Source organism: Hyaena hyaena, unplaced genomic scaffold (genome assembly GCF_003009895.1).
Source record: "Hyaena hyaena isolate Hyena2069 unplaced genomic scaffold, ASM300989v1 scaffold_578, whole genome shotgun sequence".
Lineage (NCBI taxonomy): Eukaryota > Metazoa > Chordata > Mammalia > Carnivora > Hyaenidae > Hyaena > Hyaena hyaena.
The window spans coordinates 1,253,386-1,273,804 of record NW_024081212.1 but is presented as its reverse complement, the minus strand read 5'-3'; the positions used below and the strand labels follow the sequence as shown (position 1 = coordinate 1,273,804).

At 42.5% G+C, this 20,419-nt stretch overlaps 1 protein-coding gene across 1 annotated transcript in view; it reads right to left on the bottom strand.

Annotated features, from left to right (window-relative positions):
• LYPLA1 (lysophospholipase 1) overlaps positions 1–12,295 on the bottom strand; it is a 28,067-nt gene extending 15,772 nt beyond the window's left edge. The window contains exons 1-2 of the mRNA XM_039256607.1: positions 12,139–12,295; positions 11,216–11,247 (exon numbers count right to left, since the gene is read on the bottom strand). Coding sequence (XP_039112538.1) covers positions 11,216–11,247; positions 12,139–12,207 — 101 coding nt within the window. The 5' untranslated portion in view covers positions 12,208–12,295. The remainder of the gene's footprint in view (positions 1–11,215; positions 11,248–12,138) is intronic.
• Positions 12,296–20,419: the final 8,124 nt, after the last annotated feature.

The following is a 20,419-nucleotide window of genomic DNA, read 5'->3' as shown; positions in this document are numbered from 1 at the left end:
GACAAATACCATATGTTTGCACGTATAGGAGGATTAGGAGGAACTTGACGGAGGACCAAGGGGGAGAAGAAGGGCGGAAATGGTGGGGGAAAGGGAGAGAGGCAAACCATGAGAGACTCTTGAATGCTGACAAAAACTGAGGACTGATGGATGTGGGGGGGAGGGGGGAACGGGCATGAAGGAGGGCACTTTGGGGATGAGCACTGAGTGTTATGTAGAAACTAATTTGACAATAAACTATTTGTAAAAAAAAAAAAAAGAAAAGAAAAAAAAAGAAAAAGACGCTACGTGAAAGAATTCATACAAAAATGGTCAAATATTGTCCAATTCCATTTCTATGAAATATCCAAAATAGGTAAATCCATAGAAACTGAAAGGAGATGAGAGGTTGCCAGGGAAGGGAATGAAGAGTATCTATCTGCTAATGGCTATGCCGTTTCTTTGGGGGATGCTGAAAATATCCTGGAATTAACACCTTAGTGATGGTTCCCCAACTTTGTAAGTAGACTAAAAACTATGGCATTGTACACTTTAAAAGAGTTACTTTGGGGCGCCTAGGTGGCTCAGTTGGTTAAGTGTCTGACTTCAGCTCAGATCATGATCTCATGGTTTGTGGATTCAAGCCCACATCAGGCTCTGTGCTGACAAGCTGAGAGCCTGGAGCCTGCTTCAGATTCTGTGTGTCCCTCTCTCAAGCCTTCCAGATGACTTTCGTGCATATTAACGTATGAGAATCAATGCCTTTCCAGTTCTTAGCTTTCCCATCCATAATCTCCCCACGGGTTATAAAAATCTTCTTTTAATGTTTATTTTTATTATTTTTGATAGAGATAGGGGAGGGGGGAGGGAGGGGAACACAGGATCCGAAGCAGGCTCTGCACCGACAGCAGTGAGCCCGATGCGGGGCTCAAACCCATGAACTGTGAGATCCTGACCTGATCCGAAGTCAGACGCTCAAACCGAATGAGCCACCCGGGCGCCCCTAAAAATCTTTGACTGTAACTGTATTATACGAAAGTATGGCCAACTTGTTTCTAGTCCTTTCGATAATTCTCAAAGTCAGTGGAAACCTCAAGATTCAAGAAATCTACACAAAGCTTCAGTTAAATGGACACTCTACTGTTCAGAAACCTAGATTAATCAGAATGTATTTCACTTATTAGAAACAGAAAAAGAAAACAAAACTTACACACACACACACAGGTTCTCTGAGTTCTTTTAAAAAACTTTGCAGGCGTAACCCAAGATATACTACAATTTCACTCTATTTTACTTCTCAATTGTGCTTTTAGAAAAGACTACAAAGTAAAGTCCGTTTCCATTACGTCACTGCTCCACAGTAATATGGTGTGGAACTAAACACCAAGGTTCTTTCCCGGTTTGTACAAGAAACATTACTATCGCCATCCCTGGGGCAGTAACATATCACTGTTACGGACTCTCCCCTACCTGTCCTAAGGGGTCTTACCAACTATCTGGCTAAGAGCAAAAGGACCCAAGATGGCTCAGATTCATATTTTTTTATGTTTATTTATTTTTGAGAGAGACAGAGAGACAGCGTGAGCGAGGGAGGGGGAAAGAGAAGGGAGACACAGAATCTGAAGCAGGCTCCAGGCTCTGAGCTGTCAGCACCGAGCCTGACGTGGGGCTCGAACCCACAAGCCGTGAGATCATGACCTGAGCCAAACTCACTCAACTGACTGAGCCACCCAGGCGCCCCAAGGTAGGGTCAGATTAATTTTTTTTTAATTTTTAAAATGTTTATTTATATTTGAGACAGACAGAGCTTGAGAGAGAGAGGAGCAGAGAGAGAGAGGGAGTCAGAACCTGAAGCAGGCTCCAGGCTCCGAGTTGTCAGCACAGAGCCCAAAGCAGGGCTTGAACTCATAAGCCATGAAGTCATGACCTGAGCTAAAGTGGGATGCTTAACTGCCCGAGCCACCTAGGTGCCCCAAGATGGAGTCAGATTCTTAACTGACCACCAGAATTAGGGTTGCTATGAAGTCAGAGTTGGGGTGGTCCATTTTAGGGTCATTTTGATAAGAAAAGTGTGTCAGCTGAGGAAATTGTACAAATATACAGAGAGAAGCAAAAGGGAGAGACCACAAGGAGATGAAAAGCAGAGAGAATAACTTTGGTGCAATGGACTGAATTGTACCCACCAAAATTCATGTCCACCTGGAACATGAGAATGTGACCTTATTTGGAAAGAGGCTCTTTGCAGATGTAATCTGTTAAAGATCAAGGTGGGATTTGTTAGGATTAGGATGGGCCCTAAATCTAGTAACTGGTGTCCTTATTAGAAATGAGAAGGAAAAAAAAAACTAGGAAAGAACACAGATCAAGAGCAAATGGTCATGTGAGGAGCGAGGCAGGGACTGGGAGTATAGACCATGACAGCCAAGGAGCCGTCACAACCTGAAGAGGCAAGGGTTCTCCCCTACAGCCTTTGGAGGGAGTGCACACAGTCCTTCTGACACCCTGATATTGGACTCTGAACTTCTTTAACTATGAGAATAAATTTCTGTGGCTTTATGCCATCCAGTTTGTTGTTTTTACGATGGCAGCCCTAGGAAACTTAATATACTTGGTGACTAATTCCCATTATACGTCTTGCCCCTTAATTCCTCATTTGTCCATTTACATACTCAACACTTAGTTCTTCTACGATTCCAGTAGTGTCTAGGCCCTGAGGATGCAGTATTAAGTTATATAGAAAATATCTGTATTCTCAGGTGACTTTTATGGTATGCGAGTTCTGTTTTAATGAAGTTTTAAAAAAATCTTTGCCGTCTTGGAACTTATCCTTGAATCTTTCCATAAATACCACTTTTTGCATAAACTAGTCAAATGGTTTTCTAGTCCTTGTAACTAAATGATCCCCAAATCACACTCTATAATTCTCTCAGTTCCTGATTACAGAAGGAGCTGCAAATGAATGGTCACAAAAAATACCCACGTTGCCAATTCAATATTATTTTTAATCTTCTCCTTATTTGATCTCTCAGTAAGACTTCATCTACTTAAACATTTGTCTTTGAAACTTTTTTTTTGATATTTTTATTTATTTCTAGGAGAGAGAGAGAGAGAGAGAGACAGCGTGAGCAGGGGAGGATCAGAGAGAGGGGGAGACACAGACTCTGAAATAGGCTCCAGGCTCTAAGCTGGCAGTCAGCACAGAGCCCGACGCGGGGCTCGAACCCACGAACTGTGAGATCATGACCTAAGCGAAAGTCGGATGCTTAACTGACTAAGCCACCCAGGTGCCCCTGAAACTTTTTTTTTATCTTTGTCTTTTTAATGTTTTATTTCTTTATTCTGAGAGAGAGAGNCCCCCCCCCCCCCGACATGCAAGCAGAGGAGGGGCAGAGAGAGAAGGGGAGAGAATCCCAAGCAGGCTCCACACTATCAGCACAGAACCTGATGCAGGGTTCGATCTCCTGAATCATGAGATCATGACTGGGTCGAAATCAAGGGTAGGAAGCTTAACTGATTGAGCCACTCAGGCACCCCCGTCTTTCTTTTTCTTTTGAAACTTTTTTTCTAAGCTTTGAAACCTCCACAGCCTAGAAAATTCTCACATAGATTGGTAATACGGACCGGTAACTCTGGGGATATAAGGAGGGACAGTTACATGAAGAGGCCAAGTTTTCCACCTGCCGGTTCTCCTGCCCTGCTGCCCTTGACTGAACAGAGCTTTCAGGTGTCAGATTCAGCTGGGGAGGCAGGGGGGGCGTCAGGTGTGGAGGTTGTTTCCACGTATGAAGCAAAGCTGTGGGTGGGGCATCTGGAGGGGTGAGAGGCCATGCCAACGTGCGCTATAGGCCGAAACTGCCAGAGCAGAAGCCAGGCTTCTCATGCCATTATACTATGGAAAGGCAGGAGGCTAGAATAATTCCAGTGGTGCTGATGAACTGGAGGGAATCAGTATAAAGCCCCAAATGTTAATGTATGTCAGCATGAAAATTGGTATCGATGTGTGTCTACCCATGTATGCTACATAGCTACACTCTCAGTTCTGTCTACCAAAAGGCTCTAGAAGTAACGAATTCCTTCAATAACCACATACAGCACTCAGGTCTTGGTTCCTAAATAATATTCTCTACTAAGAGGAACCAGAGCTCTTGAAAAAAATGGCTGAGTCCCAAGACTGAAGCAGGAAAATAGAAGATGACCCTGGAATAGAGCTTGCTGCATCAGAAAGCAAGGAAGTGCTCAAGGAATGATGGAGACACATCCCGTAAGAGTGGCTTGATGGGGCTCTGCTAGCCAAGTACAGGACGATTTGACCATCAAAAATATGATAGATTTAACAGTTTGTAACCCTCAGAGTTAAAAAGCAATCCAAGAGTCTGTCCTGATCTGACACTTTAAAATGAATAAATGAATATATGCATACATAATAAATAAGGGAGAAGGGAGAAATGCCAATGAATAAAAAATCTAGAATGAAGGATATTTTCAAGAGATTGTCATTTGGAAGTTTCATAGTAATAGATATGGACAAAAATCACTAATGGACACTAAATCCATAGGAGAAAATTTGGTGAGAAACATACGTTTTCATAATATCAAAGCATCTCCCTGTGGGGAAACAGGTTCAACTTACATAAATGGGTTAGAAAAAAGCTTAGGATAGAAAGCTGCCACCCCAGGGCGAAAGCACCCAAGGTGAGCTAGCAAGATACTGCTACGGGATCATGAGTAGCTTATTATTATAAGCTTCTATAACTTATTATATCACCTTCAGGAAAACTACTTTCCATCTGATGCCAACAGACTCTTGTACTTTATTTATTTATTTATTTTAAATGTTTTATTTATTTTTAGGAGAGAGAGAGAGAGACAGCGTGAGCAGGGGAGGGTCAGAGAGAGAGGGAGTCACAGACTGAAACAGGCTCCAGGCTCCGAGCTGGCAGTCAGCACAGAGCCCGACACAGGGCTCGAACCCACGAACTGTGAGATCATGACCCAAGCGAAAGTCAGACGCTTAACCGACTAAGCCACCCAGGCGCCCCAGACTCTTGTACTTTAATCACAAACTCCACTTGTCCTCCAGACCCTCTGCTTCTTACACACACAAGTTAATGATCACTGCCTGGTTGTTTTCTCCATGTTCATGGGTATAAGATCTTGTTTTCTTCATGGTCACTATGTGGGTAGTATCTTGTGAGCTCAACAAATACAGAGATGAAACCCCTGGTCGGGGCTCTTATCTCCTCCCGGACATTAGCATCTCTTGTATTCAATTCTGTTATTCCCTCTCCTGCTGGACGGAAGAGAACTCCAGACTCATAGTGTGCTACAGCTCCCCACAAAATATTTTTAAGTAATACACATGCTAATTTTACTGTGGAGAAACAGAGCAAACACTATCTTCACCAGGTGAAAAATGCAGCATCACCGGTAAACAAAAACCAACACAGCATGTGTCTGATACAATCCACTGAGACGAACACTGCAACACCTGTGCTATTCTGGTCAAAAAGGCTTAAGTCAGAAGGCAACATCTACTACAAAGCTGTCATCATGAAGACAGTATGGTATTGGCACAAAAACAGACACACAGGCCAATGGAATAGAATAGAGAACTCAGATTTGGACCCAAAAGTGTACAGCCAACTAATCTCTGACAAAGCAGGAAAGAGTATCCAATGGAAAAAAGACAGTCTCTTTAACAGATGGTGCTGGGAGAACTGCGCAGCAACATGCAGAAGAATGAACATGCAGATCATTTTCTCACACCATACACAAAAAATAAACTCAAAATGGATAAAGGACCTGAACGTGAGACAGGAAACCATCAAAACTCTAGAGGAGAAAGCAGGAAGCAAACTCCTTCACCTCCACTGCAGCAATTTCTTACTTGACACATCCCCAAAGGCAAGGGAATCAAGAGCAAAAATGAACTATTGGGACCTCCTCAAGACAAAAAGCTCTGCACAGCAAAGGAAACAATCCATAAAACTAATAGGTAACTGACAGAATGGGAAAAGATAGTTGCAAATGACATATCAGATAAAGGGTTAATATCCAAAATCTATAAGGAACTCACCAAACTCCACACTCGAAAAACAAACAACCCAGTGAAGAAATGGGCAGAAGACATGAACAGACACTTCTCCAAAGAGGACATCCAGATGGCCAACAGACACATGAAACGATGCTCGGCATCCCTCCTCATCAGGGAAATACAAATCAAAACCACACTGAGATACCACCTCACGCCAGTCAGGGTGGCTAAAATGAGCAAACCAGAGGACTCTAGATGCTGGTGAGGATGTGGAGAAACGGGCACCCTCCTACACTGTTGGTGGGAATGTAAACTGGTGCAGCCCCTCTGGAAAACAGTGTGGAGGTTCCTCAAAAAATTAACAATAGAACTCCTAATGACTCAGCAACAGCACTGGTAGGAATTGACCCAAGGGATACAGGAGTGGTGATGCATAGGGGCACACGTACCCCAGTGTTCACAGCAGCACTCTCAACAACAGCCAAAACATGGAAAGAGCCTAAGTTTCCATCAACGGACGAATGGATCAAGAAGATGTGGTTTATCTATACAATGGAATACTATCTGGCCTGTGTAGCAACATGGATGGAACTTGAGGGTGTTATGTTGAGTGAAATAAGTCAGGCAGAGAAGGACAGATACCATATGATTGCACGTATAGGAGGATTAGGAGGAAATTAATGGGGGACCGTGGGAGAGAAATAGTGGGGAGAGGGAGGGAGGCAAACCATGAGAGACTCTTGAATGCCAAGAACAAACTGAGGGCAGATGGGGGGGAGGGGAAGGCGGGTGATGGGCATGGAGGAGGGCACTTGTGTGGATGAGCACTGGGTGTTATATGGAAACCAACTTGACAGTAAACTATTAAAAAAAAAGAAACAAACAAAAAAAAGAAGGCGACATCACATAAACCCACACTGAGGGACATTCTACAAAGTCATTGGCCTGCATTCTCAAAAAGTGTCAAAGTCATGAAAGACAAAGACTGCTCTAGACTGAAGGAGACTAATGATACCTAAATGCAACATGTGATCCTGAATTGAATCCTGGGCCCGTAAGAGACATGATTGGGTCAAATCAAGAAAATGTCATGACAGAACCAAGATATTTGATGATAGTTTTAGATCAATGTTAACTTCTTATCTGATGGTTAACTGTGGTGATGTGGAAATGTCCGTGTACTTTCAAAATACACACTGAAATTTTATAGAGTAATGAAGCAATACTCCTTCAGCATATCCCAAAGGTGTCAGAGATGTTATCAACTGGGTCATCTGATTGAGAGAGTATCAGGATCTCTAAACATTACTTCTGGTAAACGTTTATGTAAATTTACAGGTTTTTTTATTTAATGTTTATTCATTTTTGAGAGACAGTGTGACAGAGCGTGAGTGGGGGAGGGGCAAGGAGGGAGAGAGAGAGACACACACACACACACAGAATCTGAAGCAGGCTCCAGGCTCTGAGCTAGCCATCAGCACAGAGCCTGATGTGGGGCTCGAACCCACGAACCATGTGATCATGACCTGAGCGGAAGTCAGACACTTAACTGACTGAGCCACCCAGGTCCCCCTAAAAAAGTTAAAAAATTTAAAGCGCAGTAATAATGGAATCCCATTACTTAAATCGATAGCCCATGCAAAAAAAATGGGTAGGGGCTAACCAATGAACATAAAGAGTGACAGACTTAGAAATCACATCATATTAACTACGGAGTCAAGCAAGAATCATCAACAGATGCTAAGAACACTGGGTAAAAGTGTAACGTGCAATTTGCAAACTGTCAAAGTATCTCCTTATAAGTTGCTTTTTAACTACAAAGGGTCAAGAAGTGAAGTAGAGAAACCCGGAAAAGACCACCTTGGTCAAGGGACCCAAGTGAGCAACAAACAGCAAGGCGACAAATGCTGACATTTGTATCCGGACACAATGCGATGAACAGGACATATCACCTGCAGAATCATCAAAAATGCAGAAACTAATCGAATGAATCTGATCCTGAGGAAATGGCAAACAAACCCAAACTGAGGCACTCGCCTGATCTCTGCAAACATGTCAATGTTCTGAAACACCAAGAGCTAAGGGACTGCTCTCGATTAAGAAACTAAAGAGATACAAGAGCTAAAATGCAAAGTGTGACCAGGAGGTAGAATCCAACAGGAGAGGATTACTATAAAGGGCATTCCTGGGACAACTGGAAAAGTCTGAATAACTATTATATTAGATGATACTATTAAATAAGTGCTCCATGTCCCAAATGTGGTTCTGGGGTTACATCAAAGACTCTCCTGTGGTCAGGAACATGCTAAAGGGTTTGGAAATAAACAATCAGGATAACCGTAATCTCCCCTCAGAGGGTTCAGCAAACCTAGTAACATATTCAATAAACAGAGATAAGTGAATCTGGGTAAAAGGCATTGAGGAGATGATATTCTTGGAACTCTTAAGCAAATGTGAAAATATTTCAAAATAAAACATTTCTTGGGATGCCTGGGTGGCTCAGTCGGTTAAACATCCAACTTTGGCTCAGGTCTGATCTCACGGTTCATGGGTTCAAGCCCCGCGTCAGGCTCTGTGCTGACAGCTAGCTCAGAGCCTGGAGCCTGTCTGGATTCTGTGTCTCCCTCTCTCTCTGACCCTCCCCTGCTCATGCTGTCTCTCTTTCTCTCTCAAAAATAAATAAAACATTAAAAATTAAAAAAAATAAGTAAAACATCAAAAAATTTTTAAAAAATTTCTTAAAATGCTATCAACAATAAGTATCTCTGGGCTTTGGGATTTCAACTAACTTTCATTCTCCTCTCATATTTACAGTTTGAATTTGTTTACAATACAAATATGACATCTGCATCATCATAACAAGAGTTATTTTTATTTTGGAAGGAAAACTGTGATCTCACACCATGCGGTATAGTCTAAAGCATATTTCTTTGAATACCAGTTTCACAGTTTATTATACATGTTATAAGGAACACTTTATCATAGGTGCTTCTTTACAGCTGAACTCTTCGGAGCTTTAAACATGCTAGTGCATATGCTATAGACAGTAAGACACAGCTAAATAAGAGACACCACTGAAAAAAAACTTTTTAAGGAAAAAAAAATCACTACCATGATAAACACACATGTAGTAAAATGAGCACCAATCTCAGAAATAAAACTGTAGGGTGTATTATTAGAATCATCAAAACATAGAATTACATGGGTCTTCTGTTAACTGGTTGCCATTTTTTTCACGAGCAATCTAAAAGACACAGACTTGGAAACCTATGACAGTACGCCTTGGATGGTTCTACAAAAAAGAATCTTAACCAGAAAGGAAAAATAAGGCAAGTAGCAACAAACTGAGTCACTTAATCCCTACCATCCACCAACTTAACCTGACATATATTTTGAACATGAAATTGCCACTTGTCGGACTGATTGCTTCTGAATTTCACCATGTAGTCATGGGACCGATTCAGAGTGAGCTTTTCTTCATCTTGCCAAGTATTTTGGGAATTGGAGACCTTTAATTTTTTACATAAACTTAATTCTTAGTCAAGGCGCCATGGATGCTCTTGGTAAATTTAATCTCCTGTTGTTCGCTGTCTTCGTCATTTTCCCTCTTTAACTTCAGCTTATGGAATCTGGTTAAACTGGGGTCTACAGAGAATCTTCCTGCACTGACACGCTCTCCTCTCAGACTGATTCTTCAAGATCCCGTAGAGGGAAAGTTATAGGGTAGCAAGTTCCTCCCTGACTCTCAGCATCAAGAAGAGCTGGGCCGTAAAAGAGCTTCTCTGCGCCTCTCTTCAGTTAAATGATAGTAAGAAAAGGTCTTGTCATTTTCACAACACAACGTGGTTGCCACAAAGACTCCTGCAACCTCTGCCCCAACTCCATACAAGGTCATGTACTTCTACTTAGTTGACATAAAAGAGTACTTAGGAGTCACTTTTAACAATTCATCTAGCCCAACACCTCCTCGTAAAGAACATTTGCTACTTTCTGATTACTTTATCACAAATATATCTATCTTCCGTTTGCTTCCAGTTCTGTAATTCTGCCCAAGTTTCAAATGGATAATCACTGCTGCTCCACACCCAACGTGGGACTTGAACTCAACTTGTGAGATCAATGGCCACATGCTCTACTGACTGAGCCTGTCCGGTGCCCTTGATAATCACTGCTTTACATGAAAAACAAATCTCTCAGGGCATCTGGCTGGCTCAGTGGGTTAAGTGTTCAACTTCAGCTCAGGTCATGATCTCCAGGTTCATGAAGTCCAGCCCCGCGTCAGGCTCTGTGCCAACAGCCCGGCCTGGAGCCTGCTTCAGATTCTTTTTTTTTTTTTTTTTAATATTTTTATTTATTTATAGGAGAGACAGAGAGAGCACGAGCAGGGGAGGGTCAGAGAGAGAGGGAGACACAGACTCCGAAACAGGCTCCAGGCTCTGAGCTGGCAGTCAGCACAGAGCCCGATGCAGGGCTCGAACCCACAAACCGTGAAATCATGACCTAAGCGAAAGTCAGACGCTTAACCAACTAAGCCACCCAGGCGCCCCACAGATTCTTGTCTCCCTCTCTCTCTGCCCCTCCCCTGCTCACACTGTCTGTCTCAAAAATAAATAAAACATTAAAAAACAAAACAAAACAAAACAAACCCTTTCAAGAACAAATACCTCTCAATACAGGAAAAAGCCCAAGGGAAAGATAAGTCATGTATCTAAAGTTAGCGCAACAAAACTTGTCTCCTCAGCCTTCAAATAATATATCTTTGAGTGGCCTTCCCTTCACTTCAACTGATTTCTTCTTTTAAGGGACTATCTAAGCTCTGAATTAGAAGACTGTATACCTCACACTGCTATTAATTCTCTTATCAAAACCAATCACTTCTCAACCCACACTGAAATTTTAACTCCTCTATAAAAGTCTCCGCTGCACAATAGCTCTAAAACATTCCACCAAATACCCTCAGCGACTCACATTAGAGTTTGCAACTTTAATACATTCCAGAAACATGAGATGAAACGTGACACATTTAAGATGAGGAGAGAAAAATCCCGGGAGTTTTCAAAAACGAAAAGGTTGCATCTGATGCCGGGACTGGAGGGCATTATAACAGCAGTCTTCTATTTATACAGTCCTAAAGGTCTTAATTAATCTCTGATGGTGTAAATAGTTGCATAACCCCATTTCATTACTAACAACAGTACCTACCCTGTATCTCCCAATCCGTGAAGGAAAATCACCTATAAGAGAAGAGGAAAAATTAATAAATGTCTGAACAACCCCACAGAGAAGTGTTAGGCACGGAGGCTCTGGCTCAGGTGCGTGCCAGAATTACACCACGCTGCCTTCAGCAAATTAATCTCTGCAGACCTGTTCAGAGACACAAAATCCTTCACTTCCCTCCTTGAGTTCCGAAGATAACGCGGCCCCAATTGGACATTCTTAACGGCAGGTGACCACCCATTTCAAGAAAAAGATCTTGTCTCCTTAGAGTCAGACCATGAAAGCCTCGAATAAGCTGTAGAATTTTTCCATCGCAAAAAGGAACTTCCGGGCGGGGGTGCGGGGGGGGGGGGGCTGTACAAATAAGTTTGAGATCCTCATACACAAGTCTCCTAAAAACAAAAACAACAACAACAGCAAAAAACCCAAACCAAACCAAGCACCTCTGATTTTGCGAGACACGACATTTTCAAACTTCTTTAGTTCAGAACAAGAGCGCAAGGTAAGAAGATAAACCATTCCCGCATCACTAACGAGACAGAAGCAGGGTAGAAAACCCCGCACGCCACTGCCCCCAAGCTGGGACTGGGGGGAGGGGAAGGGGTCCGGGGGTCCCGAGCCCGCGCTCGCTCCGCAATGCGGACAACTCGGGTTCGGGGGCTGTTGCGGGGCGGGGGCGGGGGGGGGGATGCGAATCCTCCGCCTCGGCGGCGACCCGGCGCCCGCCGCACGCAGCCGGATGCCGCGGCGCGCCGATCGTCCCCACCCCACCCCACCCCGACGAGGGGCAGGGCTGGGCGCCCCCACCCACCGGTCGCCGGCCGGCCTGCGACGCCGACCCCGCGCGACAGGCGGTAGCCGGCTGCGGGCCGAGCGGGCCCCTCCGAGCCCCGGCCGCCGCCACTCACCGCAGCGGTGGCTTTCCGGGCGGCGGGCACGATGGCGGGAAGCGGGGCGGACATGTTATTGCCGCACATACACCGGCTCGACTGGCGGAGCGCGTCGGAAGAAAAAGGGACAACGGGCGCCCGGCCCGGCCCAAGGGCGTGCGAGCGGCGAGTCCCGACCCGCCCCTCCGGGCGCGCGCTCAGGCGCGTGCGCGCCCGCGCCGCCCTGGCCGGCTCCGCGCGCGCCCGCGCTCCGCGAGGCAGCTCGGCCGCCCCTCCCCCGCCGCTCCCCCCGCCGGGCGGGTCACAATGCCCGGCTTCTCCGCCCGCGCGATTGGCTGCGGCCGCGGGGCGGCCCGAGCTGACCTCCTCGGACCCCGCGGCCCGCGCGTGCTCCGTGCGGGTGGCCACGTGGCGCTCCCTCCCGTGGGGCGTCCCGGCCACCCCGGGGACGGCGCGAAGGCCCAGGCCGGCAGCGTGGCCCCCGGAGCCTACCTTTATCGTCCTCTCCTGGGGCCCCGTAATGAAAAGAATGATCCCCAAAGCCGGCCGTACCCAGTCCCAGATATGCATTCCTTTGTCTCCCAAAGCCTGGGTGTACTCTGGGTCGTGAGTCAGGAAGGACTGGAAGGGGAGAGGCCGGTGGAGCTCTCGCTGTGTCCGTTCGGGGCTCTAGCAGTGTGCAGTTTGGGGGTCGGCTCCCCTCCGCCTTTAAACTTCACCTGGGAAGGAGAACACTCGATTGCACCGAAGATTCACAATATGACTGACGACTATTGACACTGTGCTGATCAAGCACAAGATTGGATGGCCCCTTTTCTGCACGGTGGCTCAAAGCCGATCACTGCGTCCCCCGCAGGGGATAAGAGGCAGAAACACGTAAAGCCAAACGCCTTGAACTTCAGAAGTTAAGAATTCGGTGGAGAAACTTGAAGGATGTATACAATCTTTAGAGAGTATCGCCTGAGGTGGGGAAGGAACCTGGGGAACAAAAGTGTTTAAAAAACCCACTTCACTTTAATTCACATGGTGACCAGAATGCTGAAGGATTGGGGATCTTATTGGTACGGTTGTTATGACTCTTTATCTTGGATTTGAGGTCTGAGAATTCAAAAATGTTAAATTGATGCTGCTTTATTGAAAATGATACTGTGACTCGTTCGTTTCCCAATGAGTATACGTGTTTATGTCAGGCTTTTAAGTATTTGGTTGTGATGTAAATAAATGCTATCTGTAGTTACTAGTGTGAAAAGGACATATTCCCTAGCATGTGACTTTTTCTATGATGTAATATGTATAGTTCCAGGGGCACCAATCCGTCCTAACAATCAACTTCCAACAGTGGGGAGTTGGGCCTCTCAATTTGATGTGTTTCAGTCACCTGCCCCCCCCCACCCCGTTACCTGTCCAAATACTACTATCCCTGCAAGATACTCCCAAGTCGTACATCCACTAAAGAACCTCAATGTTCTAGTTAATTGATCGCTTTTCCTCCGGTAAGGGAATGAAAAAAATATAATTGAAAAAAGACAAAATTATCATGACTTTCAGAATTAACAGAAAATAGGGAAAATTTAATAAAAGCTATTTAGAAATTACAAACTATTTAGAAATTAGCAATATAGCCAGTTACTAAATCAATATACAAAAATGAGTGGTTTTTCCAGCTGCAACCAATAGCTGGTTAGAGTAAAGGAGAAAAATATTTGCAAAAGAAGTTTTAAAAAATATATTCAAGCAAAACTTAACAAGAATGTATCAGAGCTATATCAGAAAAAGCATGAAGGCACCAAGGTACAAGAAAAGTCAAAAAATCGGACAGGAAGATGCACGATTATAAGGTTATTAATTTGCTCAGAATTGCTAATACAATGTACTTCCATTAAAATCCCAATAATTTATACTTTGATAGCAATTATTTTGAATATCCTAATAATATTTTCTAATTTTCTAAGATAATTCTAAAATTCATAAATGTGGAGAATAGACATGTAGGAAAATCCAGGAATATAAAAAAGAAATACAGCAATTTGAGGTACCCACCCTACCAACCATGACATTGAAGGAGATCAGAATACACTGCCCCAAATTATGCCATTTGGCATATTGATTATTTTGCTTTGAGAAACAATAGATGAAGAAAGAGGCCATCTGGGGGTTTCCTTTATCTAAGACCAGAAACTCTAAGAAATGAGGACTGCCATAAATCTCCTCTCCTGGGGGGAGATTTATGGCCACAAAGACAACAGAAAGCTGGCACGAAAATGGCCTTTCACAAACAAACTTTGCTAAATAAAACCCTTTTTTCTTTGTCTTATCATTTCTCCATAAATTTATTTCTCTCTCTTAAAATGGTACTTAAGCCTCCATGTCTGACTACCTCTCTTGAGTTTTTTTTCCCCTCCTTAAGTAATCTCGAAGACCAACGTAGGGCTCAAAATCATGACCCCAAGATCAAGATCGCATGTGCCATGGACTAGGTGCTCCAAGTCTTTAAAAAAAAATTTTTTTTAATGTTTTATTTATTTCTGAGAGAGAGAGAGACAGAGTGAGCAGGGAAGGAGCCGAGATAGAGGGAGACACAGAATCTGAAGCAGGCTCCAGGCTCTGAGCTGTCAGCACAGAACGCTACACAGGGCTCGCACCCACAAACCGTGAGATCATGATCTGAGCTGAAGTCGGACGCTTAACCAACTGAGCCACCGAGGCACCCCTAGGTGCTCCAAGTCTTTAGAGTTTCTGTGTCATTTCTGTGAGGTCCCCAACATAGGCGTATGAAATAAACCTTTCTCTCCTGTTAATCTTTTTGTCAGTTCCTAAGAGAGTAGAATCAAAAGTGTTTTCTCTGCCCATCAAGATCACCTAGAGTTACAGAAGTAAATTCCCAATGTAAGAAAGTACAGTAGATGGGATCATTTACTGAATTCCCTCAGTTACATGGATTTGTTTCTAGAACAGAATTAAAACTGCAAGAAAAATAAAACATAAGAGAAATAGGTATATGGTAAGGGTAACGTTTCAAATCAACAGAAAAATGGGTTTTTCAGCAGAGAGAATACCTGTCTACCTTTGAGAGAAAATTCAGGTGGCTTCTCCATCATTCCTCTCACTGACTGGTAGGCAACATCCAGAAGAGAAAATCCAAAAGACCAACACAAGGAAGTGCCCAATGTTTCAAATTATGGAAGAAATGCAAATTAAGACAATTTACTACTTTAGATGTGTGATATTGGAAAGAACAAACAACGTTAAATTGCACACACTGCTACTGACAAAATGGAATGAAACTGAAGAACAGTTGGGAAAGATGTGGTGAAGTTACAGATGTGCAGTGTGAGACAATTAGTAACAAAGAAACCTCACCGAAACAGAATGCAGAGGTTTGGGCAGGGGGAGCTCTGCCCTACCACGGCCTGGTGAATTGCAGACCCCACGGGGAGGACATAGACTTGACCTTACTTGGGCTTCCTTTTGCAGGTGGACACTTCTCTACTCTTTGAGCTTGAGCAAGAGCTGCTTTTTTCCTTCTGCCCCTCTACCTCCCAAACAGCTCAGCCAAAGAGAAGTTACCAAATGTCAAATTCCCAATTTACTCAGATGGACTTTTAGTTTATAGCAACCTTCCCAACTTAACCCCTTTCCTCCTTAACAGAGGAGGAAACTTTTGTTCCCCGGACTTACCTTTGGTTTTGCCACAGTTTATTTGTACCAGATTATACTTCATTTTTATTCCTGAACAAACCCATCTTTTGCTGGTAAAATAACCAGCAGTTTTTACTTTCTAAAGTCAACAGCAACTAGGACCCGACAACTACTCTGAGACATGCCTTGGAAACCTTACAAAGCATCACTATGTACGGTGAAAAATTAAGAGTTACCTAAACACTTATTGACAGTAAATGGATGAATTAATGGTTATTTTCATATGAAATTATACAAAGGTGACAATGTATGAATGATAGGTAAATACAGCAACATGAGCAGGTTTCAAAAATAATGCTGAATTTTTAAAATGCTCATTTACTTATTTTCAGAGAGAAAGAGAGAGCTGGGGAGGGACAGAGAGAAAGGGAGAAAGAGAATCCCAAGTTCTGCACAGAGCGTGATTCAGGGCTCCATCCCATGAACCATGAGATCATGAAATCAAGAGATGGATGCTTAACCAACTCAGCCACTCTGGTGCCCCAAAAACAATGCTAAAATTTTTTTAATTTCAAATATTTTTTAAAAATTTTTTATTTATTTTATTTATTTTTTGAGAGAGAGAGACAGAGAGCAAGCTGGGGAGGGGCAGAGGGAGACACAGATTCTGACGCAGGCTCCAGGCTCTGTGCTGACGTGGGGCTTGAATTCACAAACTGTGAGATCATGACCTGAGCCGAAGTCGGAGGCTTAACCGACTGAGCCTCCCAAGCGCTCCACAATGGTGAACTTTTAAAAAACAAACTACAAACAAAAAAATAAAATTTTATAAGTTTAGAAGCCTATGAAGAAATCATATATTGTTTCCTTCAGCAATTTTATTGAGATATAACATGACAGAAAACGAACTGCACATATATAAAGTGTGTAATTTGAGGAGTTTTGTTTTATTATATACTCCTGAATTTATCACTGCAGTCAAAATAATGAACATATGCCTCACACACAAAAGTTCTCTTGGCTCCTTTGTAATCTGTCCCTGTCACTTCCCTCTGTGGTACATTCCCAAGAGACCTCTGATCATTTTCTAGCACTTCTTTTACTCAGCATCACTATTTAGAGATCTATCCATATTGTTGCATCAATTGTTCATTTTTTAAATTGCTAAAGTAGCATTCCATGGCATACCATTATTTGTTTTTCTGTTCATCTGCTGGTGAACATTTGAATTGTTTCAACTTTGGGGCTATTACAAAGAAGCTACCATTACCAATCCTGTACAAGTTTTCTTGTGAACATGTGCTAACATTTCTCTTAGAGTGGGACTGCTCAATCAAGTAGGTGAAGCCTTCACTCTTTAAAAACCTGGTAAAATATTCTCCAAAATAGTTCTTTTATATACATCACATCTTTCATCCATTTTTTTAAACTGGGTTGTCTTAATATTATTGCGTTGTAAGAATTATACAAATACTTAGTTACATATACCTTGTCAAATACATGTTTTAAAAATACTTCTCTCAGGGGCGCCTGGGTGGGTCGGTCAGTTAAGCATTGGACACTTGATTTTGGCTCAGGTCATGATTTCACCATTCATGAGTTTTAACCCCACATCAGGCTCTGTACTGACAATACAGAGCCTGCTTGGGATTCTCTCTCTCTCTCTCTCTCTCTCTCTCTCCCCCTCTCTTTTTGTACCCCTCCCTTGCTCTCTCTTTCTCAAAATAAATAAACATTAAAAAAATACTTTCTCCCAATCTGTGGCCGAACTTTCCACTTTCTTATATGCATTTTAAAGAGTAAAAGTTTTAATTTTCATGAAATCAAATTTATCGATAGTTCTTTTATAGTTTATGCCTTTTATTGTAGTTTATGCTTTAAGAAATTTTTGCATAACCCAACATCACTAAGATTTTCTCCTTTGTTTTCTTCCAGAAGATTTAATTTTAGCTATTATATTTAGGTGATTTATTATGACCCATCTTGAACTAATATTTTCATATGGTATGAAATAATGATTGAGATTTTTTTTTTTGCATATGGCTGTCTGATTGTCCATTATTATCCGTTGAAAAGATTATAATTTCCTCTAAGTCTCTTGGCACCTTGGCCAAAAATTAATTCTCCATTGGATATCTATACACAAGAGAATGAAGTTGGACAGCTATCTCACATCATATACAAAAATTTACTCAAATGAATGAAAGCTTTGATATGTCTGAAATAGTTGTTATTTCACTTTCATTCCTGAAATGTATATTTACAGAATGTAAATGTAGAATTTTATATGACTACAGTTTTCCTTTCACTCACTGTCTTCTGGTTTTCATTCATTCCTGTGAGAAATCTGTTGTCATTCTCACCTTTGTTCTTCTGTACTGGTGTTTTGATTTTCTGGCGGCTTTTAAGTGTATTCCTTATCACTGCTTTTATGCAATGTAATTATTGAGAACATTGGTGTTGTTTTCTGGTTTATTTTACTTAGCGTCTATTGTGCTTCTTAGGCATGTGAGTTAATAGGGTTTTTTTGGTGACTTAATAGTTTTTTTTTTAATGTTTTTATTTATTTCTGAGAGAGAGAGAGAGACAGCATGAGCAGAGGAGGGTCAGAGAGAGAGGGAGACACAGAATGTGAAGCAGGCTCCAGGTTCTGAGCTGCCAGCACAGAGCCTGACGCGGGGCTCGAACCCACAAACCGCGAGATCACGGCCTGAGCCGAAGTCAGACACCCAACCGACTGAGCCACTCAGGCGCCCCAGTGACTTAATAGTTTTAACTAAATTTGGAAAAATTTTATCCGTTAATTCTTCAAAACTTCTTGTCCCATCTTCCCTCCTATTTAGTTATGCAGTTATAACTGAAATTAGGACACTTGATGTTATTCTACAGCTCACTGATATATATTTTCCCCAGTATTTCCTCTCTTTCATTGTAAATAATTTCCATTAAGTCTTTAAGTTTGTTGCTCTTTTTCCACAGTATATGACTTGCTTGTAATTTTATCCATACCATTTTCTTCTTGGACATTATCTTTTTCACCTCTAGACATTTGTTTGTGGTTTGCTTGTTGTCCTTTATTTTAGTTATTTTTTTAACTTTTTTTATTATTTATTTTTGAGAGACAGAGCACGAGTCGGGGAGGGGCAGAGAGGGAGGGAGACACAGAATCCAAAGCAGGCTCCAGGCTCTGAGCTGTCAGCACAGAACCAAATACACAGCTTGATCATGAGAACATGACTTGAGCCGAAGCCAGATGCTCAAACAACTGAGCCACTCACGTGCCCCTGTTTGTTGTCTTTTAGATTAGCAAACTTCTTAACTGTGGTGAAACACACGACCCAAAATTTGTAAGTGTACAGTTCAGAAGGGTTGAGTGTATTTACATTGTTGGGCAATAGATATTTTTTTAACACCTTCCATATCTCCTTAAAATGCTTATCCTTTCTCTTTCTTGAACATATGAACTATATTTACTGTTTAAACATTCTTGCTACGCATGGCCAGATTTCATTGTTTCTCATTACCATGTAGTATTCCCTGCTATAGATAAACCACATCTTCTTGATCCATTTGTCTGTTGATGGACACTTAGGCTCTTTCCATGTTTTAGCTATTGTGGAGAGTGCTGCTATGAACATTGGGGTACATGTGCTCCTATGCCTCAGCATTTCTGTATCCCTTGGGTAAATTCCTAGCAGTGCTATTGCTGGGTCCTAGGGGAGTTCTATTGTTAGTTTCCTGAGGAACCTCCACACTGTTTTCCAGAGGGGCTGCACCAGTTTACATTCCCACCAACAGTGTAGGAAGGTGCCTGTTTCTCCACATCCTCACCAGCATCTAGAGTTCTCTGATTTGCTCATTTTAGCCACTCTGACTGGCGTGAGGTGGTATCTCAGTGTGGTTTTGATTTGTATTTCCCTGATGAAGAGGGATGCTGAGCATCGTTTCAGATGGTTGGCCATCTGGATGTCCTCTTTGGAGAAGTGTCTGTTCATGTCTTCTGCCCATTTCTTCACTGGGTTGTTTGTTTTTCGGATGTGGAGTTTGGGGAGTTCCTTATAGATTTTGGATATTAACCCTTTATCTGATATGTCATTTGCAACTATCTTTTCCCATTCTGTTGGTTGCCTATTAGTTTTGTGGGTTGTTTCCTTTGCTGTGCAGAAGCTTTTAATCTTGATGAAGTCCCAATGGTTTATTTACGGATGGACCTTGAGGGTGTTATGCTTAGTGAAATAAGTCAGGCAGAGAAGGACAAATATCACATGTTTGCACATATAGAAGGATTAGGAGGAACTTAACTGAGGACCATGGGGGAGAAGAAGGGGGGAAATGGAGAGAGGTAAACCATGAGAGACTCTTGAATGCTGAGAAACAAACTGAGGACTGATGGATATGGGGGGGAGAGGGGAGATGGGCATGGAGGAGGGCACTTGTGGGGATGAGCACTGGGTGTTATATGGAAACCAATTTGACAATAAACTATTTGTAAAAAATAAAAATTAAAAAATTAAAAAAATTTAAAAAATAAACATTCTTGCCAATTATTTCTGTCATCTCTGTCGTTTCTGGATCTACTTAGATTGATCGATTTTTTTTTTCATTTCTTTCTTGCCTGTTTGCTTATCTGTTAATTCTTTTCTTTTACAATATGCTTATG